The following is a 27961-nucleotide window of genomic DNA, read 5'->3' as shown; positions in this document are numbered from 1 at the left end:
TCAGCAAGGAAGAAGCCACTGCTCCAAAACCGCTATAAAAAAGCCAGACTACGGTTTGCAACTGCACATGGGGACAAAGATCTTACTTTTTGGAGAAATGTCCTCTGGTCTGATGAAACAAAAATAGAACTGTTTGGCCATAATGACCATCGTTATGTTTGGAGGAAAAAGGGGTTTCCTTGCAAGCCGAAGAACACCATCCCAACCGTGAAGCACGGGGGTGGCAGCATCATGTTGTGGGGGTGCTTGGCTGCAGGAGGGACTGGTGCACTTCACAAAATAGATGGCATCATGAGGAAGGAAAATTATGTGGATATATTGAAGCAACATCTCAAGACATCAGTCGGGAAGTTAATGCTTGGTCGCAAATGGGTCTTCCAAATGGACAATGACCCCAAGCATACTTCCAAAGTTGTGGAAAAATGGCTTAAGGACAACAAAGTCAAGGTATTGGAGTGGCCATCACAAAGCCCTGACCTCAATCCTATAGAAAAGTTGTGGGCAGACCTGAAAAGCGTGTGCGAGCAAGGAGGCCTACAAACCTGACTCAGTTACACCAGCTCTGTCAGGAGAAATGGGCCAAAATTCACCCAACTTATTGTGGAAGGCTACCCGACATGTTTGACCCAAGTTAAACAATTTAAAGGCAATGCTACCAAATACTAATTGAGTGTATGTAAAGTTCTGACCCACTGGGAATGTGATGAAAGAAATAAAAGCTGAAAAAAATAATTATCTCTACTATTATTCTGACATTTCACATTCTTAAAATAAAGTGGTGATCCTAACTGACCTAAAACAGGGAATGTTTACTAGGATTAAATGTCAGGAACTGTGAAAAACTGAGTTTAAATGTATTTGGCTAAGGTGTATGTAAACTTCCGACTTCAACTGTATGTATTCTGTATGAACCTTTGGACGTACCGGTACCTCCAGCGCTCTCTCCTGCCTCACGTTCGGCCCCTGTCCCTAGTGATCTACCCCAGGCCCCCTTGTATCCACCTCAGGCTTCTGTCCCTGGTGGGGTGAAGACCAGAAGAGGGTGATGTCCTTCCTGCCTCCAAGAACAGAAGAGGGTGATGTCCTTCCTGCCTCCAAGACCAGAAGAGGGTGATGTCCTTCCTGCCTCCAAGACCAGAAGAGGGTGATGTCCTTCCTGCCTCCAAGGCATGCCTCAAAGTGCCGAGGTTTTTTAAATAATAAATGAGGAGCTTAGAAATTGTAATTTAATATTTGCTAATGTTGGGTCAACTATTAGTATTTGAACTCTCTCTCTCTCTCAAATGGAGCTGGTGAGTCCAGAGAGCTGGCGGTCAACTCTCCACAAGAAGCAGCAGCAGTGGATTGACCGGACGCTGTTTACCAGGAGCCGCCTACAGAGCTCACAGTTCGTCACTGTCCTTGCCCTGGTGGGGTGAAGACCAGAAGAGGGTGATGTCCTTCCTGCCTCCAAGACCAGAAGAGGGTGATGTCCTTCCTGCCTCCAAGACCAGAAGAGGGTGATGTCCTTCCTGCCTCCAAGACCAGAAGAGGGTGATGTCCTTCCTGCCTCCAAGACCAGAAGAGGGTGATGTCCTTCCTGCCTCCAAGACCAGAAGAGGGTGATGTCCTTCCTGCCTCCAAGACCAGAAGAGGGTGATGTCCTTCCTGCCTCCAAGACCTGCCTCAGAAAGTGCTGGGGTGAGTTTTTCCATAATTAATGAGAAGCTTAGAAATGCTAATTTTATATTTTCTTCTCTCATGATCTATCAAATGCCACTGGGTAAACATTATCTAACTAAATGATGAACTTTTCTGTGATGATATCTGGGAGAAGATGAGTCCTGTCTGGTATAATTAGTGGTCAAGACTGGACCAGGAGGGTTGGGTTGGATAAACTCCTCTGTATGTGGCACAGATGTGACTATTTAGCATGGGTAACAGTCAATCATCCCTATTGGCTGTGTGTTCCTGTTAAGATAATTTATTAACGAACTATTTCAGTGTCTCTGTGCGTCTCCCAAAAGGTCGTAAGGCTTTTGGATCAGAAACGGACAGAGCTCCCAGTCTGCATAGTCAGAGATCTTTATTCATTGAGAATTCTGTTTTCACAATTTCAGAGTCCATCTTTTATACACACACGTCATACTAAAATCCCACCCCGTTCTAGGCGGGCTGTATGTTTCCACTGTACATGGGTTTAGCTCATGTTTTCCTCTGCTCTCCTGACCATCAGGTCACACACACACACACACACATATATATATATATACACACACACACATACACACACACACACACATACACATACACATACACATACACACATGTTCTAATCAGAGTCTACTCCCTGCTTGGGCAGGCTGCATTCCTCAGTTATCGCTGTTCTCACAATATCCTGCAACATATTTCATCTCTTCCAAGCCTAACGGTTTCTCTTCTTCTTCCCACTCACAGACAGCAACACAATGTAATCTCAACTTGCCCTACGCTCACACATGACCAGGTAGTAGATTCTAACACATCTCACACAGTTTCGGATTGTAATAATTAGTCACTACCAAGAAAGTACTAATCATACTTAAAAAAAAGATCATTTCACAACTCTATTTAAGGGTGGAACATTTAGTCATTACTTTTAACCTGTATATATATTTTAATTTCTATATCAGTTCCTCATTCTAAAGTAGAACAGTAATTTTACTTGCAGAAATATTGTCCAGAAATGACCTCATTGGACAGAAATGGGCACTCCTCCCCACACTCATGAGTTAACGCAGATAATGTTTCCCTGAAACAAAGGATTTCTGTAGTTTCATGAAATAAGACATTGATTCATATTATATCATACGTCATACAAGCCAACATTCAAGGCAACAGTTGATGTAAACAATTAGCAAATAAATGTCCACACCTTTAAATACCAAATAGAAAGGTAATTTTACATGAAGTAAAATTGTGTGACCTGCTTCAGTTCTTTAAAATGTTTATGGTAGTTGAAGAAGTTACAAATGTTTTACTTAAGCAAATCAGTCACTTTAAATATTATACATGAAGGTAGGGTAGACCGGGGTAATGGTTTCGAGATATATATGTTTTTTGCATAACAATATTATTCATCTAACTTAAATCATATTGTCATAATAAGCAAAAGCCTAAAAGTGTTACTTTGTTCCCCAGTCTCCCCTACTCTTACTGAGAAAAGGCCTCCTCAACTGAAGAATCTACAGCTGCTGAGGTGTTAATCAGCCCAGTGCTGCTCTGACCACAGTGTTGTTAGGAAGCACATTTTCTAACACTACATACACAGCCTTGTCAACTCTAACTGTGAACTACTTCTATTACTGGAAATAAACTCAGCAGTGGTCAGACCACAGAATACACCAACATAAACAACACCAGTAAATTAAACATCCAAGAGAGACGGAGGAAGAGAGATGGAGGATAGAGAAGGGGGAGAGAGACGGGGGAGAGAGACGGAGGATAGAGAAGGAGGAAGAGATGAAGGATAGAGAAGGGGTGAGAGAGACGGAGGATAGAGAAGGGGGGAGAGAGACGGAGGATAGAGAAGGGGGGAGAGAGACAGAGGATAGAGTATGGGGGAGAGAGACGGGGGAGAGAGACGGAGGATAGAGAAGGGGAAGAGAGACGGAGGATAGAGGAGAGAGAGAGACGGAGGATAGAGAAGGAGGAAGAGAGACGGAGGAAGAGAGATGGAGGATAGAGAAGGGGAAGAGAGATGGAGGATAGAGAAGGGGGGAGAGACGGGGAAGAGAGATGGAGGATAGAGAAGGGGAAGAGAGACGGAGGATAGAGAAGGGGGAGAGAGACGGAGGATAGAGAAGGGGGGAGAGAGACGGAGGATAGAGAAGGAGAGAGAGAGAGATGGAGGAAGAGAGACGGAGGCTAGAGAAGGGGGAGAGAGACGGAGGCTAGAGAAGGGGGGGAGAGAGACGGAGGATAGAGAAGAAGGAAGAGAGATGGAGGATAGAGAAGGGGGGAGAGAGACTGGGGATAGAGAAGGGGGGAGAGAGATGGAGGATAGAGAAGGGGGAGAGAGATGGAGGATAGAGAAGGGGGGAGAGAGATGGAGGATAGAGAAGGGGGAGAGAGACTGGGGATAGAGAAGGGGGAGAGAGATGGAGGATAGAGAAGGGGGGAGAGAGATGGAGGATAGAGAAGGGGGAGAGAGATGGAGGATAGAGAAGGGGGGAGAGAGATGGAGGATAGAGAAGGGGGAGAGAGATGGAGGATAGAGAAGGGGGAGAGAGTCGGAGGATAGAGAAGGGGTGAGAGAGACGGAGGATAGAGAAGGGGGGAGAGAGGAGGAATAGAGATGGAGGAATAGAGAAGGGGGGAGAGAGAAGGGGGGAGAGAGATGGAGGAAGAGAGACGGAGGATAGAGAAGGAGGAAGAGAGATGGAGGATAGAGAAGGTGGGTGGAACATTTAGTCATTACTTTTAACCTGTATATATATTTTAATTTCTATATCAGTTCCCCATTCTAAAGTAGAACCGTAATTGTACTTGCAGAAATATTGTCCAGAAATGACCTCATTGGACAGAAAGGGGCACTCCTCCCCACAGTCATGAGTTAACGCAGATAATGTTTCCCTGAAACAAAGGATTTCTGTAGTTTCATGAAATAAGACAGATTCATAGTACAGTGGGGGAAAAAAGTATTTAGTCAGCCACCAATTGTGCAAGTTCTCCCACTTAAAAAGATGAGAGAGGCCTGTAATTTTCATCATAGGTACACGTCAACTATGACAGACAAAATGAGAAAAAAAATCCAGAAAATCACATTGTAGGATTTTTTATGAATTTATTTGCAAATGATGATGGAAAATAAGTATTTGGTCAATAACAAAAGTTTCTCAATACTTTGTTATATACCCTTTGTTGGCAATGACACAGGTCAAACGTTTTCTGTAAGTCTTCACAAGGTTTTCACCCACTGTTGCTGGTATTTTGGCCCATTCCTCCATGCAGATCTCCTCTAGAGCAGTGATGTTTTGGGGCTGTCGTTGGGAAACACGGACTTTCAACTCCCTCCAAAGATTTTCTATGGGGTTGAGATCTGGAGACTGGCTAGGCCACTCCAGGACCTTGAAATGCTTCTTACGAAGCCACTCCTTCGTTGCCCGGGCGGTGTGTTTGGGATCATTGTCATGCTGAAAGGCCCAGCCACGTTTCATCTTCAATGCCCTTGCTGATGGAAGGAGGTTTTCACTCAAAATCTCACGATACATGGCCCCATTCATTCTTTCCTTTACACGGATCAGTCGTCCTGGTCCCTTTGCAGAAAAACAGCCCCAAAGCATGATGTTTCCACCCCCATGCTTCACAGTAGGTATGGTATTCTTTGGATGCAACTCAGCATTCTTTGTCCTCCAAACACGACGAGTTGAGTTTTTACCAAAAAGTTCTATTTTGGTTTCATCTGACCATATGACATTCTCCCAATCCTCTTCTGGATCATCCAAATGCACTCTAGCAAACTTCAGACGGGCCTGGACATGTACTGGCTTAAGCAGGGGGACACGTCTGGCACTGCAGGATTTGAGTCCCTGGCGGCGTAGTGTGTTACTGATGGTAGGCTTTGTTACTTTGGTCCCAGCTCTCTGCAGGTCATTCACTAGGTCCCCCCGTGTGGTTCTGGGATTTTTGCTCACCGTTCTTGTGATCATTTTGACCCCACGGGGTGAGATCTTGCGAGGGAGATTATCAGTTGTCTTGTATGTCTTCCATTTCCTAATAATTGCTCCCACAGTTGATTTCTTCAAACCAAGCTGCTTACCTATTGCAGATTCAGTCTTCCCAGCCTGGTGCAAGTCTACAATTTTGTTTCTGGTGTCCTTTGACAGCTCTTTGGTCTTGGCCATAGTGGAGTTTGGAGTGTGACTGTTTGAGGTTGTGGACAGGTGTCTTTTATACTGATAACAAGTTCAAACAGGTGCCATTAATACAGGTAACGAGTGGAGGACAGAGGAGCCTCTTAAAGAAGAAGTTACAGGTCTGTGAGAGCCAGAAATCTTGCTTGTTTGTAGGTGACCAAATACTTATTTTCCACCATAATTTGCAAATAAATTCATTAAAAATCCTACAACGTGATTTTCTGGATATTTTTTTCTCAATTTGTCTGTCATAGTTGATGTGTACCTATGATGAAAATTACAGGCCTCTCTCATCTTTTTAAGTGGGAGAACTTGCACAATTGGTGGCTGACTAAATACTTTTTTTCCCCCACTGTATGTCATACGTCATACAAGCCAACATTCATGGCAACACTTTATATAAATAATTATCAAATAAATGTCCACACCTTTAAATACCAAATAGAAAGGTAATTTTACATGAAGTAAAATTGAGTGACATGCTTCAGTTCTTTAAAATGTTTATGGTAGTTGAAGAAGTTACAAATGTTTTACTTAAACAAAGCAGTCACTTTAAATATTATACATGAAGGTAGGGTAGCCTGGGGAACAACGTAACACAGGGTCAGTTGTAACCGCTAAATAACTCCAATTAGAAACCACTTAAAGCTCTTATTCAAGGTGCTAATGCTTGGTTAGTGTCTCTACATGCCCAAGAGGTTTTGTTTAAATCCATTAATTACTTTTAGTTTTATTGACAAAAGTGGTTTGAGGCCCTAAAGTAAATATACTTGCCGCCTCTCCTTTTTTTTAAATGATTGATCTGTGTAACATTTGCCTACTGGGTCAATTGTAACATTTAATTCACGCCACTTGGTTGAATTATAAACGACTGGTATATCCTAGGAACATACTTAGTGTGTAATGGTAGCCGAGATATGCATGTTTTTTGCATAACAATATTATTCATCTAACTTAAATAATATTTTCATAATAATCAAAAGCCTAAAAGTGTTACTTTGTTCCCCAGTCTCCCCTACTCTTACTGAGAAAAGGCCTCCTCAACTGAAGAATCTACAGCTGCTGAGTTGTTAATCAGCCCAGTGCTGCTCTGACCACAGTGTTGTTAGGAAGCACATTTTCTAACAATACATACACAGCCTTGTCAACTCTTACTGTGAATTACTTCTATTACTGGAAATAAACTCAGCAGTGGTCAGACCACAGAATACACCAACATAAACAACACCAGTAAATTAAACATCCATTATATGCCATCTTTTTTTTCCCAGTAAGTGTGTTAGAGGTAAAATCATAGGTGGAAAGTTGATTGACATTTGATTGCTTTCTCCATTTAATTCAGTTGTAAACTGTATACAGTATACTCCCGAGTGGCGCAGTGGTCTAAGGCAGTGCTAGCTGTGCCACTAGATATCCTGGTTCGAATCCAGGCTCTGTCGTAGCCGGCAGCGACCGGGAGACCCATGGGGCGGTGCACAATTGGCCCATCGTCGTCCAGGGTAGGGAATGGCCGGCAGGGATGTAGCTCAGTTGGTAGAGCATGGTGTTTGCAACGCCAGGGTTGTGGGTTCGATTCCCACGGGGGGCCAGTATGAAAAAATAAATAAAATAAATAATGTATGCACTCTCTGGATAAGAGCGTCTGCTAAATGACTAAAATGTAAATGTAAACATCTTCCTCCATTTCATAAAGTTGTACACATCTTCCTCCATTTCATTCAAATGTATACATATCTGTAATTAATGTGAGGCCTTTATGAGACATCATACTAAATATTTTGACTTGCTGGTCAAGGGAAATGCAAGTGTTACTTCTTTGAGTTGCTGAGTCAGAGGCGCTAAGCCTTGTGGGATATTAATGAATGTGAACTCAGCAACCGTAATTCCAAAACAGTCCCACTGTTGTAATAGTGTGATGCGTAACTTCTGACACGCTATGCTGAGTAAAGGAATGTTTTTCTACCAAAACCAAAGTGTGGATGCAGTCACTTTTTAGAGCAGTCTAATCTTGTTAACCCAGAACTAAAATCTTGCATAATTAGGTTCTGGTCCGTACTTGTTAGAAACTGGGAGTTCCGGTTAGCGAAGTCTCCACCCTCGCAAAAGATACGAGTTAAGGAAACAAATCTGAATACATTATTTTGCTGTACTGTCCCATTACAATTAATGAGTCACTACCATTTAAAGGCCCAGTAAAGTTGCCGCCAAACAAAGTCACGTGTGAAAATAGTTCAGACTAAATCACTGGAAGCATTTAAAGGTTATACATGTAACATTTCTAGATGCAAATCATACATATAACATTTCTAGATGCAAATCATACATGTAACATTTCTACCTTCAAATAATAAGGGGGAGAGAGGAGTGGGAGAAGGAGGGAGAGAGACGGAGGATAGAGGAGGATAGAGAAGGGGGGAGACGGAGGATAGAGAAGGGGGGAGACAGAGGATAGAGGGGGGGAGAGACAGAGGATAGAGAAGGGGGGGAGAGACAGAGGATAGGGATAGAGAAGGGGGGGGGAGAGACAGAGGATAGAGAAGGGGGGAGAGACAGAGGATAGAGAAGGGGGGGGAGAGAGACAGAGGATAGAGAAGGGGGGAGAGAGACAGAAGATGAAGGGGGGGAGAGAGACAGAAGATAGAGGGGGGGGGAGACAGAGGATAGAGAAGGGGGGAGAGAGAGACGGAGGATAGAGAAGGGGGGGGACGGAGGATAGAGAAGGGGGGCGGAGAGAGACTGAGGATAGAGAAGGGGTGAGAGAGACGGAGGATAGAGAAGGGGTGAGAGAGACGGAGGATAGAGAAGGAGGAATAGAGACAAAGTATAGAGAAGGAGGAATAAAGACAAAGGATAGAGAAGGAGGAATAAAGACAAAGGATAGAGAAGGGGGGGGAGAGACGGAGGATAGAGAAGGGGGGGGAGACAGAGGATAGAGAAGGGGGGAGAGAGACAGAGGATTGAGAAGGGGGGAGAGAGACAGAGGATAGAGAGGGGGGGAGAGAGAGACAGAGGATAGAGAAGGAGAGAGCGAGAGATGGAGGATAGAGAAGGAGAGAGCGAGAGATGGAGGAAGAGAGACGGAGGATAGAGAAGGGGTGAGAGAGAGATGGAGGATAGAGAAGGGGTGAGAGAGACAGAGGATAGAGAAGGGGGGAGAGAGACGGAGGATAGAGAAGGGGGAGAGAGACGGGGAAGAGAGAAGGGGGAGAGAGACGGAGGAAGAGATGGAGGATAGAGAAGGGGGGAGAGAGACGGAGGATAGAGAAGGGGGGAGAGAGATGGAGGATAGAGAAGGGCTGAGAGAGACGGAGGAAGAGAGATGGAGGATAGAGAAGGGGGAGAGAGACGGGGAAGAGAGAAGGGGAGAGAGACGGAGGAAGAGATGGAGGATAGAGAAGGGGGGAGAGAGACGGAGGATAGAGAAGGGGGAGAGAGACGGAGGAATAGAAGGGGGGAGAGAGACGGGGAGAGAGACGGAGGATAGAGAAGGAGGAATAGATGGAGGATAGAGAAGGGGTGAGAGAGACGGAGGATAGAGAAGGGGGGAGAGAGATGGAGGATAGAGAAGGGCTGAGAGAGACGGAGGAAGAGAGATGGAGGATAGAGAAGGGGGAGAGAGACGGGGAAGAGAGAAGGGGGAGAGAGACGGAGGAAGAGATGGAGGATAGAGAAGGGGGGAGAGAGACGGAGGATAGAGAAGGGGGGAGAGAGACGGAGGAATAGAAGGGGGGAGAGAGACGGAGGATAGAGAAGGAGGAAGAGAGACGGAGGATAGAGAAGGGGGAGAGAGACGGGGAAGAGAGAAGGGGAGAGAGACGGAGGAAGAGATGGAGGATAGAGAAGGGGGGGAGAGAGACGGAGGAATAGAAGGGGGAGAGAGACGGAGGATAGAGAAGGGGGGAGAGAGACGGAGGAAGAGACGGAGGATAGAGAAGGAGAGAGAAAGATGGAGGATGGAGGAAGAGAGACGGAGGCTAGAGAAGGGGGAGAGAGACGGAGGATAGAGAAGAAGGAAGAGAGATGGAGGATAGAGAAGGGGGGAGACAGACTGAGGATAGAGAAGGAGGAAGAGAGACTGGGGATAGAGAAGGGGTGAGAGAGACGGAGGATAGAGAAGGGGGGAGAGAGATGGAGGATGAGAGATGGAGGCTAGAGAAGGGGGGAGAGAGATGGAGGATAGAGAAGAAGGAAGAGAGACTGAGGAAGAGAGATGGAGGATAGAGAAGGGGGAGACAGACTGAGGATAGAGAAGGGGAGAGAGAGACGGAGGATAGAGAAGGGGAGCGAGAGGAGGAATAGAGACGGAGGATAGAGAAGGGGGGAGAGAGATGGAGGGAGAGAGAAGGAGAAAGAGGGAGGGAGGATAGAGAAGGAGGAAGAGAGATGGAGGATAGAGAAGGGGGGAGAGAGATGGAGGATAGAGAAGGGGGGAGAGAGATGGAGGATGAGAGATGGAGGATAGAGAAGGTGGGAGAGAGATGGAGGATAGAGAAGGGGGAGAGAGACGGAGGATAGAGAAGGGGGGAGAGAGAAGGGGGGAGAGAGATGGAGGGAGAGAGATGGAGGGAGAGAGAAGGAGAAAGAGAGACGGAGGAAGAGAGATGGAGGATAGAGAACGGGGGAGAGAGATGGAGAATAGAGAACGGGGGAGAGAGAAGGGGGAAGAGAGACTGAGGATAGAAGGGGGGAGAGAGACGGAGGATAGAGAAGGGGGGAGAGAGACGGAGGATAGAGAAGGGGGGAGAGAGGAGGAATAGAGACGGAGGAATAGAGAAGGGGGGAGAGAGAAGGGGGGAGAGAGATGGAGGAAGAGAGACGGAGGATAGAGAAGGAGGAAGAGAGATGGAGGATAGAGAAGGTGGGTGGAACATTTATAATATAATAATAATATGCCATTTAGCAGACGCTTTTATCCAAAGCGACTTACAGTCATGCGTGCATACATTTTTTTTTTGTGTGTATGGGTGGTCCCGGGGGATCGAACCCACTACCTTGGCGTTACAAGCGCCGTGCTCTACCAGCTGAGCTACAGAGGACCACCATTTAGTCATTACTTTTAACCTGTATATATATTTTAATTTCTATATCAGTTCCCCATTCTAAAGTAGAACCGTAATTTTACTTGCAGAAATATTGTCCAGAAATGACCTCATTGGACAGAAAGGGGCACTCCTCCCCACAGTCATGAGTTAACGGAGATAATGTTTCCCTGAAACAAAGGATTTCTGTAGTTTCATGAAATAAGACAGATTCATAGTACAGTGGGGGAAAAAAGTATTTAGTCAGCCACCAATTGTGCAAGTTCTCCCACTTAAAAATATGAGAGAGGCCTGTAATTTTCATCATAGGTACACGTCAACTATGACAGACAAAATGAGAAAAAAAATCCAGAAAATCACATTGTAGGATTTTTTATGAATTTATTTGCAAATGATGATGGAAAATAAGTATTTGGTCAATAACAAAAGTTTCTCAATACTTTGTTATATACCCTTTGTTGGCAATGACACAGGTCAAACGTTTTCTGTAAGTCTTCACAAGGTTTTCACCCACTGTTGCTGGTATTTTGGCCCATTCCTCCATGCAGATCTCCTCTAGAGCAGTGATGTTTTGGGGGCTGTCGTTGGGCAACACGGACTTTCAACTCCCTCCAAAGATTTTCTATGGGGTTGAGATCTGGAGACTGGCTAGGCCACTCCAGGACCTTGAAATGCTTCTTACGAAGCCACTCCTTCGTTGCCCGGGCGGTGTGTTTGGGATCATTGTCATGCTGAAAGGCCCAGCCACGTTTCATCTTCAATGCCCTTGCTGATGGAAGGAGGTTTTCACTCAAAATCTCACGATACATGGCCCCATTCATTCTTTCCTTTACACGGATCAGTCGTCCTGGTCCCTTTGCAGAAAAACAGCCCCAAAGCATGATGTTTCCACCCCCATGCTTCACAGTAGGTATGGTATTCTTTGGATGCAACTCAGCATTCTTTGTCCTCCAAACACGACGAGTTGAGTTTTTACCAAAAAGTTCTATTTTGGTTTCATCTGACCATATGACATTCTCCCAATCCTCTTCTGGATCATCCAAATGCACTCTAGCAAACTTCAGACGGGCCTGGACATGTACTGGCTTAAGCAGGGGGACACGTCTGGCACTGCAGGATTTGAGTCCCTGGCGGCGTAGTGTGTTACTGATGGTAGGCTTTGTTACTTTGGTCCCAGCTCTCTGCAGGTCATTCACTAGGTCCCCCCGTGTGGTTCTGGGATTTTTGCTCACCGTTCTTGTGATCATTTTGACCCCACGGGGTGAGATCTTGCGAAATGTCTTCCATTTCCTAATAATTGCTCCCACAGTTGATATCTTCAAACCAAGCTGCTTACCTATTGCAGATTCAGTCTTGCCAGCCTGGTGCAGGTCTACAATTTTGTTTCTGGTGTCCTTTGACAGCTCTTTGGTCTTGGCCATAGTGGAGTTTGGAGTGTGACTGTTTGAGGTTGTGGACAGGTGTCTTTTATACTGATAACAAGTTCAAACAGGTGCCATTAATACAGGTAACGAGTGGAGGACAGAGGAGCCTCTTAAAGAAGAAGTTACAGGTCTGTGAGAGCCAGAAATCTTGCTTGTTTGTAGGTGACCAAATACTTATTTTCCACCATAATTTGCAAATAAATTCATTAAAAATCCTACAACGTGATTTTCTGGATATTTTTTTCTCAATTTGTCTGTCATAGTTGACGTGTACCTATGATGAAAATTACAGGCCTCTCTCATCTTTTTAAGTGGGAGAACTTGCACAATTGGTGGCTGACTAAATACTTTTTTTCCCCCACTGTATGTCATACGTCATACAAGCCAACATTCATGGCAACACTTTATATAAATAATTATCAAATAAATGTCCACACCTTTAAATACCAAATAGAAAGGTAATTTTACATGAAGTAAAATTGAGTGACCTGCTTCAGTTCTTTAAAATGTTTATGGTAGTTGAAGAAGTTACAAATGTTTTACTTAAACAAAGCAGTCACTTTAAATATTATACATGAAGGTAGGGTAGCCTGGGGAACAACGTAACACAGGGTCAGTTGTAACCGCTAAATAACTCCAATTAGAAACCACTTAAAGCTCTTATTCAAGGTGCTAATTCTTGGTTAGTGTCTCTACATGCCCAAGAGGTTTTGTTTAAATCCATTAATTACTTTTAGTTTTATTGACAAAAGTGGTTTGAGGCCCTAAAGTAAATATACTTGCCGCCTCTCCTTTTTTTAAATGATTGATCTGTGTAACATTTGCCTACTGGGTCAATTGTAACATTTAATGTCCGCCACTTGGTTGAATTATAAACGACTGGTATATCCTAGGAACATACGTAGTGTGTAATGGTAGCCGAGATATGCATGTTTTTTGCATAACAATATTATTCATCTAACTTAAATAATATTTTCATAATAATCAAAAGCCTAAAAGTGTTACTTTGTTCCCCAGTCTCCCCTACTCTTACTGAGAAAAGGCCTCCTCAACTGAAGAATCTACAGCTGCTGAGGTGTTAATCAGCCCAGTGCTGCTCTGACCACAGTGTTGTTAGGAAGCACATTTTCTAACAATACATACACAGCCTTGTCAACTCTTACTGTGAATTACTTCTATTACTGGAAATAAACTCAGCAGTGGTCAGACCACAGAATACACCAACATAAACAACACCAGTAAATTAAACATCCATTATATGCCATCTTTTTTTTTCCAGTAAGTGTGTTAGAGGTAAAATCATAGGTGGAAAGTTGATTGACATTTGATTGCTTTCTCCATTTAATTCAGTTGTAAACTGTATACAGTATACTCCCGAGTGGCGCAGTGGTCTAAGGCAGTGCTAGCTGTGCCACTAGATATCCTGGTTCGAATCCAGGCTCTGTCGTAGCCGGCAGCGACCGGGAGACCCATGGGGCGGTGCACAATTGGCCCATCGTCGTCCAGGGTAGGGGAATGGCCGGCAGGGATGTAGCTCAGTTGGTAGAGCATGGTGTTTGCAACGCCAGGGTTGTGGGTTCGATTCCTACGGGGGGCCAGTATGAAAAAATAAATAAAATAAATAATGTATGCACTCTCTGGATAAGAGCGTCTGCTAAATGACTAAAATGTAAATGTAAACATCTTCCTCCATTTCATAAAGTTGTACACATCTTCCTCCATTTCATAAAGTTGTACACATCTTCCTCCATTTCATTCAAATGTATACATATCTGTAATTAATGTGAGGCCTTTATGAGACATCATACTAAATATTTTGACTTGCTGGTCAAGGGAAATGCAAGTGTTACTTCTTTGAGTTGCTGAGTCAGAGGCGCTAAGCCTTGTGGGATATTAATGAATGTGAACTCAGCAACCGTAATTCCAAAACAGTCCCACTGTTGTAATAGTGTGATGCGTAACTTCTGACACGCTATGCTGAGTAAAGGAATGTTTTTCTACCAAAACCAAAGTGTGGATGCAGTCACTTTTTAGAGCAGTCTAATCTTGTTAACCCAGAACTAAAATCTTGCATAATTAGGTTCTGGTCCGTACTTGTTAGAAACTGGGAGTTCCGGTTAGCGAAGTCTCCACCCTCGCAAAAGATACGAGTTAAGGAAACAAATCTGAATACATTATTTTGCTGTACTGTCCCATTACAATTAATGAGTCACTACCATTTAAAGGCCCAGTAAAGTTGCCGCCAAACAAAGTCACGTGTGAAAATAGTTCAGACTAAATCACTGGAAGCATTTAAAGGTTATACATGTAACATTTCTAGATGCAAATCATACATATAACATTTCTAGATGCAAATCATACATGTAACATTTCTACCTTCAAATAATAAGGGGGGAGAGAGGAGGGAGAAGGAGGGAGAGAGACGGAGGATAGAGGAGGATAGAGAAGGGGGGAGAGACGGAGGATAGAGAAGGGGGGGGAGACAGAGGATAGAGAGGGGGGGAGAGACAGAGGATAGAGAAGGGGGGGAGAGACAGAGGATAGAGAAGGGGGGGAGAGACAGAGGATAGAGAAGGGGGGGAGAGACAGAGGATAGAGAAGGGGGGAGAGACAGAGGATAGAGAAGGGGGGGGAGAGAGACAGAGGATAGAGAAGGGGGGGAGAGAGACAGAGGATAGAGAAGGGGGGGGGGAGAGACAGAAGATAGAGAAGGGGGGAGAGAGACAGAGGATAGAGAGGGGGGAGAGAGACAGAGGATAGAGAAGGAGAGAGCGAGAGATGGAGGATAGAGAAGGAGTGAGCGAGAGATGGAGGAAGAGAGACGGAGGATAGAGAAGGGGTGAGAGAGACAGAGGATAGAGAAGGGGGGAGAGAGACAGAGGATAGAGAAGGGGGGAGAGAGACAGAGGATAGAGAAGGGGGGAGAGAGACTGAGGAAGAGAGACTGAGGATAGAGAAGGAGGAATAGAGACAAAGGATAGAGAAGGAGGAATAGAGACAAAGGATAGAGAAGGAGGAATAGAGACTGAGGATAGAGAAGGGGGGGAGAGAGACTGAGGATAGAGAAGGGGGAGAGAGACGGTGGATAGAGAAGAAGGAAGAGAGATGGAGGATAGAGAAGGGGGGAGATAGAAGGAGGAAGAGAGATGGAGGATAGAGAAGGGGGAGAGAGACGGAGGATAGAGAAGAAGGAAGAGAGATGGGGAGAGAGAAGGGGGGAGACAGACTGAGGATAGAGAAGGAGGAAGAGAGACTGAGGATAGAGAAGGGGGGGAGAGAGACGGAGGATAGAGAAGGGGGGAGAGAGACGGAGAATAGAGAAGGGGAGAGATGGAGGATAGAGAAGGGGGGAGAGAGACGGAGAATAGAGAAGGGGAGAGATGGAGGATGAGAGATGGAGGATAGAGAAGGGGGGGAGAGACAGGGGATAGAGAAGGGGGAGAGAGACAGGGGATAGAGAAGGGGGGAGAGAGACGGAGGATAGAGAAGGGGGGGAGAGACGGAGGAGAGAGACGGGGGATAGAGAAGGGGGGAGAGAGACGGAGGATAGAGAAGGGGGGAGAGAGACGGAGGATAGAGAAGGGGGGAGAGACGGAGGATAGAGAAGGGGGAGAGAGACGGAGGATAGAGAAGAAGGAAGAGTGATGGAGGATAGAGAAGGGGGGAGAGACGGAGGATAGAGGAGAAGGAGGAAAAGAGAAGGAGGATAGAGAAGGGGGAGAGAGACGGAGGATAGAGAAGGAGGAAGAGAGACGGAGGGGAGAGAGACGGAGGATAGAGAAGGGGGGGAGAGAGACGGAGGATAGAGAAGGGGGAGAGAGACGGAGGTTAGAGAAGGGGGGAGAGAGACGGAGGTTAGAGAAGGGGGGAGAGAGACGGAGGTTAGAGAAGGGGGAGAGAGACGGAGGTTAGAGAAGGGGGAGAGAGACGGAGGATAGAGAAGGGGGGGAGAGACGGAGGAAGAGAGACAGAGGATAGAGAAGGGGGGAGAGAGACGGAGGATAGAGAAGGAGGAAAAGAGATGGAGGATAGAGAAGGGGGGAGAGAGACGGAGGATAGAGAAGGGGGGAGAGAGAGGAAGTTAAAGCTTGGTCGCAAATGGGTCTTCCAAATGGACAATGACCCCAAGCATACTTCCAAAGTTGTGGCAAAATGGCTTAAGGACAACAAAGTCCAGGTATTGGAGTGGCCATCACAAAGCCCTGACCTCAATCCTATAGAACATTTGTGGGCAGAACTGAAAAAGCGTGTGCGAGCAAGGAGGCCTACAAACCTGACTCAGTTACACCAGCTCTGTCAGGAGGAATGGGCCAAAATTCACCCAACTTATTGTGGAAGGCTACCCGACATGTTTGACCCAAGTTAAACAATTTAAAGGCAATGCTACCAAATACTAATTGAGTGTATGTAAAGTTCTGACCCACTGGGAATGTGATGAAAGAAATACAAGTTGAAATAAATAATTCTCTCTACTATTATTCTGACATTTCACATTCTTAAAAAAAAGTGGTGATCCTTACTGACCTAAGACAGGGAAGTTTTACTAGGATTAAATGTCAGGAACTGTGAAAAACTGAGTTAAAATGTATTTGGCTAAGGTGTATGTAAACTTCCGACTTCAACTGTATGTATTCTGTATGAACCTTTGGACTTACCGGTACCTCCAGCGCTCTCTCCTGCCTCACGTTCGGCCCCTGTCCCTGGTGATGTACCCCAGGCCCCCTTGTATCCACCCCAGGCTTCTTTCCCTGGTGGGGTGAAGACCAGAAGAGGGTGATGTCCTTCCTGCCTCCAAGACCAGAAGAGGGTGACGTCCTTCCTGCCTCCAAGACCAGAAGAGGGTGACGTCCTTCCTGCCTCCAAGGCCTGCCTCAAAGTGCTGAGGTGAGTTTTTTTAAATAATAAATGAGAAGCTTAGAAATGGTAATTGAATATTTGCTCATGTTTGGTCAACTATTAGTATTTTAACTCTCTCCCTCTCTCTCTCTCAATGGAGCTGGTGAGTCCAGAGAGCTGGCGGTCAACTCTCAACAAGAAGCAGCAGCAGTGGATTGACCGGACGCTGTTTACCAGGAGCCGCCTACAGAGCTCACAGTTCATCACTGTCCTTGCCCTGGTGGGGTGAAGACCAGAAGAGGGTGATGTCCTTCCTGCCTCCAAGACCAGAAGAGGGTGATGTCCTTCCTGCCTCCAAGACCAGAAGAGGGTGATGTCCTTCCTGCCTCCAAGACCTGCCTCAGAAAGTGCTGGGGTGAGTTTTTCCATAATTAATGAGAAGCTTAGAAATGCTAGTTTTATATTTTCTTCTCTCATGATCTATCAAATGCCACTGGGTAAACATTATCTAACTAAATGATGAACTTTTCTGTGATGATATCTGGGAGAAGATGAGTCCTGTCTGGTATAATTAGTGGTCAAGACTGGACCAGGAGGGTTGGGTTGGATAAACTCCTCAGTATGTGGCACAGATGTGACTATTTAGCATGGGTAACAGTCAATCATCCCTATTGGCTGTGTGTTCCTGTTAAGAGAATTTATTAACGAACTATTTCAGTGTCTCTGTGCGTCTCCCAAAATGTTGTAAGGCTTTTGGATCAGAAACGGACAGAGCTCCCAGTCTGCATGGTCAGAGATCTTTATTCATTGAGAATTCTGTTATCACCATTTCAGAGTCCATCTTTTATACACACACGTCATACTAAAATCCCACCCCGTTCTAGGCGGGCTGTATGTTTCCACTGTACATGGGTTTAGCTCATGTTTTCCTCTGCTCTCCTGACCATCAGGTCATACACACACACATATATATATATATATATACACACACACACACACACACACACATATATATATATATATATATATATATATATATATATATATATATATATATATATATATATATATATATACACACACACACATACACACACACACACACACATACAGATACACACATGTTCTTATCATAGTCTACTCCCTGCTCGGGCAGGCTGCATTCCTCAGTTATCGCTGTTCTCACAATATCCTGCAACATATTTCATCTCTTCCAAGCCTAACGGTTTCTCTTCTTCTTCCCACTCACAGACAGCAACACAATGTAATCTCAACTTGCCCTACGCTCACACATGACCAGGTAGTAGATTCTAACACATCTCACACAGTTTCGGATTGTAATAATTAGTCACTACCAAGAAAGTACTAATCATACTTAAAACAAGAACATTTCACCACTCTATTTAAGGGTGGAACATTTAGTCATTACTTTTAACCTGTATATATATTTTAATTTCTATATCAGTTCCTCATTCTAAAGTAGAACCGTAATTTTACTTGCAGAAATATTGTCCAGAAATGACCTCATTGGACAGAAAGGAGCACTCCTCCCCACACTCATGAGTAAACGCATATAATGTTTCCCTGAAACAAAGGATTTCTGTAGTTTCATGAAATAAGACATTGATTCATATTATGTCATACGTCATACAAGCCAACATTCAAGGCAACACTTGATGTAAACAATTAGCAAATAAATGTCCACACCTTTAAATCCCAACTAGAATGGTAATTTTACATGAAGTAAAATTGTGTGACCTGCTTCAGTTCTTTAACATTTTTATGGTAGTTGAAGAAGTTACAAATGTTTTACTTTAGCAAATCAGTCACTTTAAATATTATACATGAAGGTAGGGTAGACCGGGGAACATACGTAGTGTGTAATGGTTTCGAGATATATATGTTTTTTGCATAACAATATTATTCATCTAACTTAAATAATATTTTCATTATAAACTAAAGCCTAAAAGTGTTACTTTGTTCCCCAGTCTCCCCTACTCTTACTGAGGAAAGGCCTCCTCAACTGGAGTGTCACGCCCTGGCTCTGGGGACTCTAGTATGTTGAGCCAGGGTGTGAGTTTTCATTTGTTTATGTTCTAGTTGTTGTATATCTATGTTGGCCAGGGTGGCTCCCAATCAGAGACGGCTGTAGCTCGTTGTCTCTGATTGGGAGTCATACTTAGGTAGCCGTTAGGCATTCATTATTTGTGGTTTCTTGTTCCGTGTTGGTTTGTTTATGTAACCAGGGACGTCACGTTTCGTTTTGTTGTTTTGATCGTGTGATCATTCATTAAATAAAATGTTCGCATTCAACGCTGCGCCTTGGTCCTCTATGAATGACGATCGTGACAGAAGAAACCACCATAACAGGACCAAGCAGCGTGAAGAAGAGAGAGGATGGACTTGGGAGCAGTGGAGTAGGAGTCTCGACTGGGCCAAGCCAAGCGAAGAGGAGAGAGGTTGGACTTTGGAGCAGTGGGGTGAGAGTCTGGCGAGAGACATGGAGGCCTGGTCCACGGGGAGAGACGGCCAGAAATTTTTTAGGGGGGGGGGCTAACGCCGTGGACGACGGGCCAGCAGGAGACCGCGGAAGAGCGGCCCAGCGGAGTGGCAGAGGAGGCCGCCAGGTTACGGGGGCCACTGGTCGAAGAGGGGGTGGAAGATGTAGAGGCACGGCGAGAGGTACTGGCGTGTGTTGCCAGTCCGGTCCGGCCTGTTCCTGATCCCCACGTAGGGCCAGTGGTGTGTGTTCCCAGTACGGTCCGGCCTGTTCCTGCCACTCGCACCAAGTCTACGGTGCGCATCGCCAGCCCAGTCCGGCCCATTCCTGCTCCCCGCACCAAGTCAGTGGTGCGTTTCGTCAGCCCTGTCCGGCCCGTTCCTGCTCTCCGCACCAAGTCTGTGGTGCGCGTCGCCAGCCCAGTCCGGCCCATCCAAGCTCCCCGCACCAAGTCTGTGGTGCGCTACGTCAGCCCGGCTCGGTCCGCTCCTGCTCCCCACACCAAGCCAGTGGTGTGCTTCGTCAGTCCGGCACGGCCCGTGCCTGTTCCACCGGTGGCGGGTCCGGCACCGGTCAGGTGCTGCGTCACGCCGGCGCTAGAGCAATCTGCTCCACCAGTGTTCAGTTCAGCTCTGGTCAGCAGGGCCAGACCGGACCAGGGGTACTTTGGGGGGTTAGAGAAGGAGTGGGGGTCAAGCCCGGAGCCGGATCCGCCGCCGAGGCGGAGTGCCCACCCGGTCCCTCCCCTGTTGTATTTGGTTGGCGCGGTCGGAGTCCGCGCCTTTAGGGGGGGGTACTGTCACGCCCTGGCTCTGGGGACTCTAGTATGTTGAGCCAGGGTGTGAGTTTTCATTTGTTTATGTTCTAGTTGTTGTATATCTATGTTGGCCAAGGTGGCTCCCAATCAGAGACGGCTGTAGCTCGTTGTCTCTGATTGGGAGTCATACTTAGGTAGCCGTTAGGCATTCATTATTTGTGGTTTCTTGTTCCGTGTTGGTTTGTTTATGTAACGAGGGACGTCACGTTTCGTTTTGTTGTTTTGATCGTGTGATCATTCATTAAATAAAATGTTCGCATTCAACGCTGCGCCTTGGTCCTCTATGAATGACGATCGTGACATGGAGAATCTACAGCAGCTGAGTGCTGCTCTGACCACAGTGTTGTTAGGAAGCACATTTTCTAACACTACATACACAGCCTTGTCAACTCTTACTGTGAACTACTTCAGTTACTGGAAATAAACTCAGCAGTGGTCAGACCACAGAATACACCAACATAAACAACACCAGTAAATTAAACATCCAAGAGAGATGGAGGAAGAGAGATGGAGGATAGAGAAGGGGGAGAGAGACGGGGGATAGAGAAGGGGGAGAGAGATGGAGGATGAGAGAAGGAGGATAGAGAAGGGGGAGAGATGGAGGATAGAGAAGGGGTGAGAGAGACTGAGGATAGAGAAGGAGGGAGAGAGACGGAGGATAGAGAAGGAGGAAGAGAGATGGAGGATAGAGAAGGGGTGAGAGAGACTGGGGATAGAGAAGGGGTGAGAGAGACGGAGGATAGAGAAGGGGGGAGAGAGACGGAGGATAGAGAAGGAGGCAGAGAGACGAGGAAGAGAGATGGAGGATAGAGAAGGGGGAGAGAGACGGGGGATAGAGAAGGGGGGAGAGAGATGGAGGATGAGAGATGGAGGATAGAGAAGGGGGAGAGAGACGGAGGATAGAGAAGGAGAGAAGGAGAGAGCGAGAGATGGAGGATAGAGAAGGGGAAGAGAGACGGAGGATAGAGAAGGAGGAAGAGATGGAGGATAGAGAAGGGGTGAGAGAGACGAAGGATAGAGAAGGGGTGAGAGAGACGGAGGATAGAGAAGGGGTGAGAGAGACGGAGGATAGAGAAGGGGGGAGAGAGACGGAGGATAGAGTATGGGGGAGAGAGATGGAGGATAGAGAAGGGGAAGAGAGACGGAGGATTGAGGAGGAGGAGGAGGAATAGAGAGGAAGGATAGAGAAGGGGGGAGAGAGATGGAGGAATAGAAGGGGGGAGAGAGACGGAGGATAGAGAAGGGGGGGAGAGAGACGGAGGAAGAGACGGAGGATAGAGAAGGAGAGAGAGAGATGGAGGAAGAGAGACGGAGGCTAGAGAAGAAGGAAGAGAGATGGAGGATAGAGAAGGGGGGTGACAGACTGAGGATAGAGAAGGAGGAAGAGAGACTGGGGATAGAGAAGGTGGGTGGAACATTTAGTCATTACTTTTAACCTGTATATACAGTGGGGAGAACAAGTATTTGATACACTGCCGATTTTGCAGGTTTTCCTACTTACAAAGCATGTAGAGGTCTGTAATTTATATCATAGGTACACTTCAACTGTGAGAGACGGAATCTAAAACAAAAATCCAGAAAGTCATATTGTATGATTTTTAAGTAATTCATTTGCATTTTATTGCATGACATAAGTATTAATAAGTATTATAAGTAAAAATCCTACAACGTGATTTTCTGGATATTATTTTCTTAATTTGTCTGTCATAGTTGACGTGTACCTATGATGAACATTACAGGCCTCTCTCATCTTTTTAAGTGGGAGAACTTGCACAATTGGTGGCTGACTAAATACTTTTTTTCCCCACTGTATAAGGCTTAAGCAGACACACACACACACACACACACACACACACACACACACATACAGATACACACATGTTCTTATCATGGTCTACTCCCTGCTCACACACACACACACACACACACACACACACACACACATACAGATACACACATGTTCTTATCATAGTCTACTCCCTGCTCGGGCAGGCTGCATTCCTCAGTTATCGCTGTTCTCACAATATCCTGCAACATATTTCATCTCTTCCAAGCCTAACGGTTTCTCTTCTTCTTCCCACTCACAGACAGCAACACAATGTAATCTCAACTTGCCCTACGCTCACACATGACCAGGTAGTAGATTCTAACACATCTCACACAGTTTTGGATTGTATTAATTAGTCACTACCAAGAAAGTACTAATCATACTTAAAACAACAACATTTCACAACTCTATTTAAGGGTGGAACATTTAGTCATTACTTTTAACCTGTATATATATTTTAATTGCTATATCAGTTCCTCATTCTAAAGTAGAACCGTAATTTTACTTGCAGAAATATTGTCCAGAAATGACCTCATTGGACAGAAATGGGCACTCCTCCCCACACTCATGAGGAAACGCAGATAATGTTTCCCTGAAACAAAGGATTTCTGTAGTTTCATGAAATAAGACATTGATTCATATTATATCATACGTCATACAAGCCAACATTCAAGGCAACACTTTATGTAAATAATTATCAAATAAATGTCCACACCTTTAAATACCAAATAGAAAGGTAATTTTACATGAAGTAAAATTGTGTGACCTGCTCAGTTCTTTAAAATGTCTATGGTAGTTGAAGAAGTTACAAATGTTTTACTTAAACAAAGCAGTCACTTTAAATATTCTACATGAAGGTAGGGTAGCCTGGGGAACAACGTAACACAGGGTCAGTTGTAACCGCTAAATAACTCCAATTAGAAACCACTTAAAGCTCTTATTCAAGGTGCTAATGCTTGGTTAGTGTCTCTACATGCTCAAGAGGTTTTGTTTAAATCCATTAATTACTTTTAGTTTAATTGACAAAAAAAGTGGTTTGAGGCCCTAAAGTAAATATACTTGCCGCCTCTCCTTTAAAAAAAAATATTGACCTGTGGAACATTTGCCTACTGGGTCAATTGTAACATTTAACTTAAATAACATTTTCATAATAAGCAAAAGCCTAAAAGTGTTACTTTGTTCCCCAGTCTCCCCTACTCTTACTGAGGAAAGGCCTCCTCAACTGGAGAATCTACAGCTGCTGAGGTGTTAATCAGCCCAGTGCTGCTCTGACCACAGTGTTGTTAGGAAGCACATTTTCTAACACTACATACACAGCCTTGTCAACTCTAACTGTGAACTACTTCAGTTACTGGAAATAAACTCAGCAGTGGTCAGACCACAGAATACACCAACATAAACGACACCAATAAATGAAACCCATTATTTGCCATTTTCTGGATTCCAGTAAGTGTGTTAGAGGAGGAGTTTATGCAAATCAACCCTATCTGTCTTTCCATCTGAAGGAGGAGTCTCTGAAAACCTATTTAAAGCAGTCTGTCTTGTCTCAGCTCAGCAGTCTCCAGTCTACCAACTGGTCTCTGAAAACCTATTTAAAGCAGTCTGTCTTGTCTCAGCTCAGCAGTCTCCAGTCTACCAACTGGTCTCTGTAACTTCATCTTTGTCTCTGTGGTGTCCAGTCTTCAGGTGATGATGGAGGTATTGAATCATCTCTCTACTCTCCTCCTCCTCTCTCTCCTTCCTCCTTCTCTCTCTCATGTAGTGGGGAAGTTCAGCGAAGTTAAAGAGTGCAGTGATTTCTTCCTGGAGGGGACAACTCCAAATCTCCCGGGTATTTTGGTTGATGGGACAGTCCAGGACCCGAACCGCTACAAGCTGATTTGCCAGAAGTACAAGAACAGCTACAGGTTTGCAACTCTCTACGACACGACCAACAAGATCCCTGTGTTCTCAGCCTACACCTTCACTGGTCCTCCTCCTAAAGGCAGACCAAATCAACCCTGGATGATCGAGCCCCAGGTAGGCTTAATGTTTTGTCACATAACATAACATTTGTATTTGTTAACTGTCTGTGATATATATGGGGGTATTGAATCATCTCTCTACTCTCCTCCTCCTCTCTCTCCTTCCTCCTTCTCTCTCTGAGGTGGTGAACAGTTTCGATCCAAACTGCCGTGATTTCTTCCTGAATGGGACAACTCCAAATATCACGAATATCTTTGTTGGTGGGAGAGTCCAGATCCAGAACCAGAACCCGGACCGCTACAAACTGATTTGCCAGAAGTACAATAACAAATACAGGTTTGCAACTCTCTACGACACGACCAACAAGATCCCTGTGTTCTCAGCCTACACCTACACTGGTTATATTAAGGGCAAAAAACGAAATAAATGGAAGATTGAGCCCCAGGTAGGCTTAATGTTTTGTCACATAACATAACATTTGTATTTGTTAACTGTCTGTGATATATAGCAGTAATGTTAACAGAATATAGAACTACCACTATAGAGGGTATAGAGACTTGATTGACTGTCTTGATTGTGGATCGTAACCCCCCCCCCCCCACCCCCCCAAAAGAGGGTTAATTGAAACAGAAAAGTTGTGAATGAATGATTGTTGTTTCCTGCAGCTCAACAACATAAACGACAACAGCAAAATGATATTGGATGATGGAGGAGGTCCATATCCAAACCAGGCTGGGAACAACGACTATAAAGAAGAGAAAAAAAAAGAAGAAGAAAAAGAAAAAGAAAAGTTTAACAGAGGTCACCTCTTCCCATTTTCATATGCGATTGACCAAGAAACTAAGGACTCCACCTTTACCCTGACCAACATCGTTCCCCAGGTGGTGACCTTCAACGGGGGCAGCTGGGAGGATATGGAGTGTGACGTCAGAAATAATATTGAGAATAACTGTAAGGATGATAAAAACATCATAAAGGCCTATGTGGTGACTGGAGCAGCGCCCAGTGAGAGCAACAAACTGAACAACCGAGTGAACATCCCGAAGCTCCTGTGGACAGCCTACTGCTGTAACAACAGCCAGGGACAGTGGGTGGCCGAAGCACACTGGGGTGTGAACAAAGAGGAGAAGAATGGGCCGCCATTGGTCTCTAAAACCTTGGCAAAGCTGTATGAGAAGTTGAGCGAGCACTACCCAGGTGTCCAGGTGTTCCCAGATGAGTGTTCAGCTGATAATCCGACAGCGCTTCGCCTCGTGGGTGGGGATGTACATGATCACTGTGTCTATGATGATGAATGTGTCTGTTCCTCTGTGGGGATCAAAGGTCATTACCTACCTGTTGTATTGTTTTCTGTGCTGGTGATGAGGATGTTGTAACGCGTGACTCCGTCAGGCCAAGTAGGTAATAATGGTCCTGGTTTAATCTGACCTGAGTTTCAATACTTTCTGACCAATCAGCACAGTACTGTTCTACCATGCTTAATGTAGAACGACTCCATCTATTATTTGTAATGTTATTTCTCTTGTTAAAAGGCTGATTTGGTTTTGGGTGTTGAGATTAGATTTGACCTGACCTGACCTGAAATTCAAGCTGTGATAAACATCATACATGATAATTCAAGAACATATATATCATGTTAATCTCAGGATCAACTTCATACAAATGTATTTTGAAAACAAATCTTTAAAATAATGGGTGTGTTTACATGCTTAGACTAGACTCATTTTGATTACAATATAATTTGTGAATGTATGTTTCATCCTTCTCATTAACAATAATTAAAGAACATTTGAGTGTGTCTGTGTGTGTTGTGAAAAAGAGATTGCACCTTTTGTAAGCAACAGGTAGTGGACATTAACCTGCTACCCTGGTAGTGAGGATCTGCTCTGTCTTTGTCTTCCACTGAAGTGTAGAAAAATCTATTTGATTTATTTAATGATTGATAGCAGCTCAACAATGAGACTCTTTGTTGTCTTTGGACTTGGAAAAAAAGGGGAATATTAAAATGTGTTTTTCCTGGTTCAAGTGAGGCTGAACAAGGAATGAAAACTCCCCTGTTGGATATAATTTGATCATTGTTAGACAATGTGAGATTTTTACAGTACACAAAGCATGTCCCTAATCAATCGAAAGCGAATGATCAGATTTCAAGAATTATTACGTTAAAAACCAGCAATGACAAAGCAAGTTAGAATGTTGGCTTCCATCCTTCTCTCTATATTTCCCTCACTCAATCTTTTCTGTCTCTCTCTCTCTCTCTCTCTCTCTCTCTCTCTCTCTCTCTCTCTCTCTCTCTCTCTCTCTCTCTCTCTCTCTCTCTCTCTCTCTCTCTCTCTCTCTCTCTCTCTCTCTCTCTCTCTCTCTCTCTCTCTGTTTCACTCACTCACTCACTCACTCACTCACTCACTCACTCAAATTAGGCTGTTTTTACACAGGCACATATCTTTTGACCAATCATATCAGATCTTTTCACATCTGCTCTTTTTAAGAGCTGATCTGATTGGTCAAAATACCAATGAGTGTAAAAATGATCAGAATTGGGCTGTCCATGTAAATGCAGCCCTAGTGTTCTACACACAGTTCACCAGGGGTACGTTCAGTTCGCTTGAACGTTTGCTACGTTACGGAATGGTTGGAACTGAACGACACGTTTTCTCAAAACGTTCTTGTACTTTCTTGAACAGACTTTGAGATACATTTGCTCCGTTTGGTGGGTGTGCCGGTGTGGCTTGAATCATTGAGTGACGTATTTAAAGGGCAACAGTGTATTTTGAACCCACAACCCAACCGCTCCCCGTTTTTTCAACTGGTTGTTCAGTCCAGCACCATTTCTATTCAACTGAACGCTCCATTACATTTTCATTAACTGAACGTTCTATTAAGTTTTTATGTCCTGAACGCAGCCCTGCATTGTCAGCCTGGTTTCAGTTTTCAAGCTTCCACCGTCACATGCTGTATTATAAAAATCACCTTTATAATAAAGTATTTGCAGGTTAACAATGTGACCATTAACCAAGATTCGGGACGAGATTCACTAACAGTAGTGGAAAGCACCTCCGCCACTCGTTGGGCCCAATGCTGTGTTGCTTGATAGACTAGTGGTCTAGTACGCCTACGTTGAAGAAACGTATCTGATATAGCCTATAGCCCAGGCATACTCTATATCGTACGCCTACGTTGAAGGCAGGTAGCTTAGTGGTTAAGAGTGTTGTGCCAGTAACCGAAAGGTAGTTGGTTCTAATCCCTGAGCCGACTAGCCGACTAGGTGAAAAATCTGTTGATGTGCCCTTGAGCAAGGCACTTAACCCTAGTTGCTCTGGATAAGAGTGTCTGCTAAATGACTAAAATGTATCTGATATAGCCCAGGCATACTCTATATTGTATGCCTATATGTTTAACATGGGCAGGAGCAGGCTTGTGAGCCGAGAATGACATGTTCCTTATTTGATATTTTTCCCATTACCTTTTCACCAAGTTTAGAATTATAAACTAATAGAAAATAGAAGTGGAAGACAATTGCGAACACTGCTCCAGATCACTTGATATTCACTCACAGAGAGAGAGAGAGAGAGAGAGAGAGAGAGAGAGGAGAGAGAGAGAGGAGAGAGGAGAGAGAGGGAGAGACAGAGAGAGAGAGAGAGAGAGAGAGGGGGAGAGAGGGGGAGAGAGAGAGAGA

The 27961-nt window shown here is 44.8% G+C and overlaps 1 protein-coding gene across 3 annotated transcripts; it reads left to right on the top strand.

Moving 5' to 3' along the window:
- The first annotated feature begins 1104 nt into the window (after positions 1-1104).
- LOC121557880 (endonuclease domain-containing 1 protein-like) lies at positions 1105-26083 on the top strand. Of its 3 annotated transcripts, XM_041871344.2 has the most exons (6): positions 1585-1680; positions 17078-17223; positions 17336-17590; positions 24083-24339; positions 24467-24730; positions 24951-26083. In XM_041871344.2, the coding sequence occupies exons 3-6, from the start codon at positions 17515-17517 to the stop codon at positions 25659-25661; spliced, it is 1308 nt and encodes a 435-aa protein (XP_041727278.1). In that variant the 5' UTR covers positions 1585-1680; positions 17078-17223; positions 17336-17514; the 3' UTR covers positions 25662-26083. The 3 variants fall into 3 exon arrangements, with proteins under 3 accessions (XP_045067807.1, XP_041727278.1, XP_041727279.1); XM_045211872.1 differs by lacking the exons at positions 1585-1680; positions 17078-17223 and adding an exon at positions 1105-1187; XM_041871345.2 differs by lacking the exon at positions 1585-1680 and having other exon boundaries at positions 17034-17223.
- Positions 26084-27961: the final 1878 nt, after the last annotated feature.

Source organism: Coregonus clupeaformis, chromosome 39 (assembly GCF_020615455.1).
Source record: "Coregonus clupeaformis isolate EN_2021a chromosome 39, ASM2061545v1, whole genome shotgun sequence".
Taxonomy (NCBI): domain Eukaryota; kingdom Metazoa; phylum Chordata; class Actinopteri; order Salmoniformes; family Salmonidae; genus Coregonus; species Coregonus clupeaformis.
The sequence above is the reverse complement of the archived record's forward strand: the minus strand, read 5'-3'. Positions and strand labels throughout refer to the sequence as shown.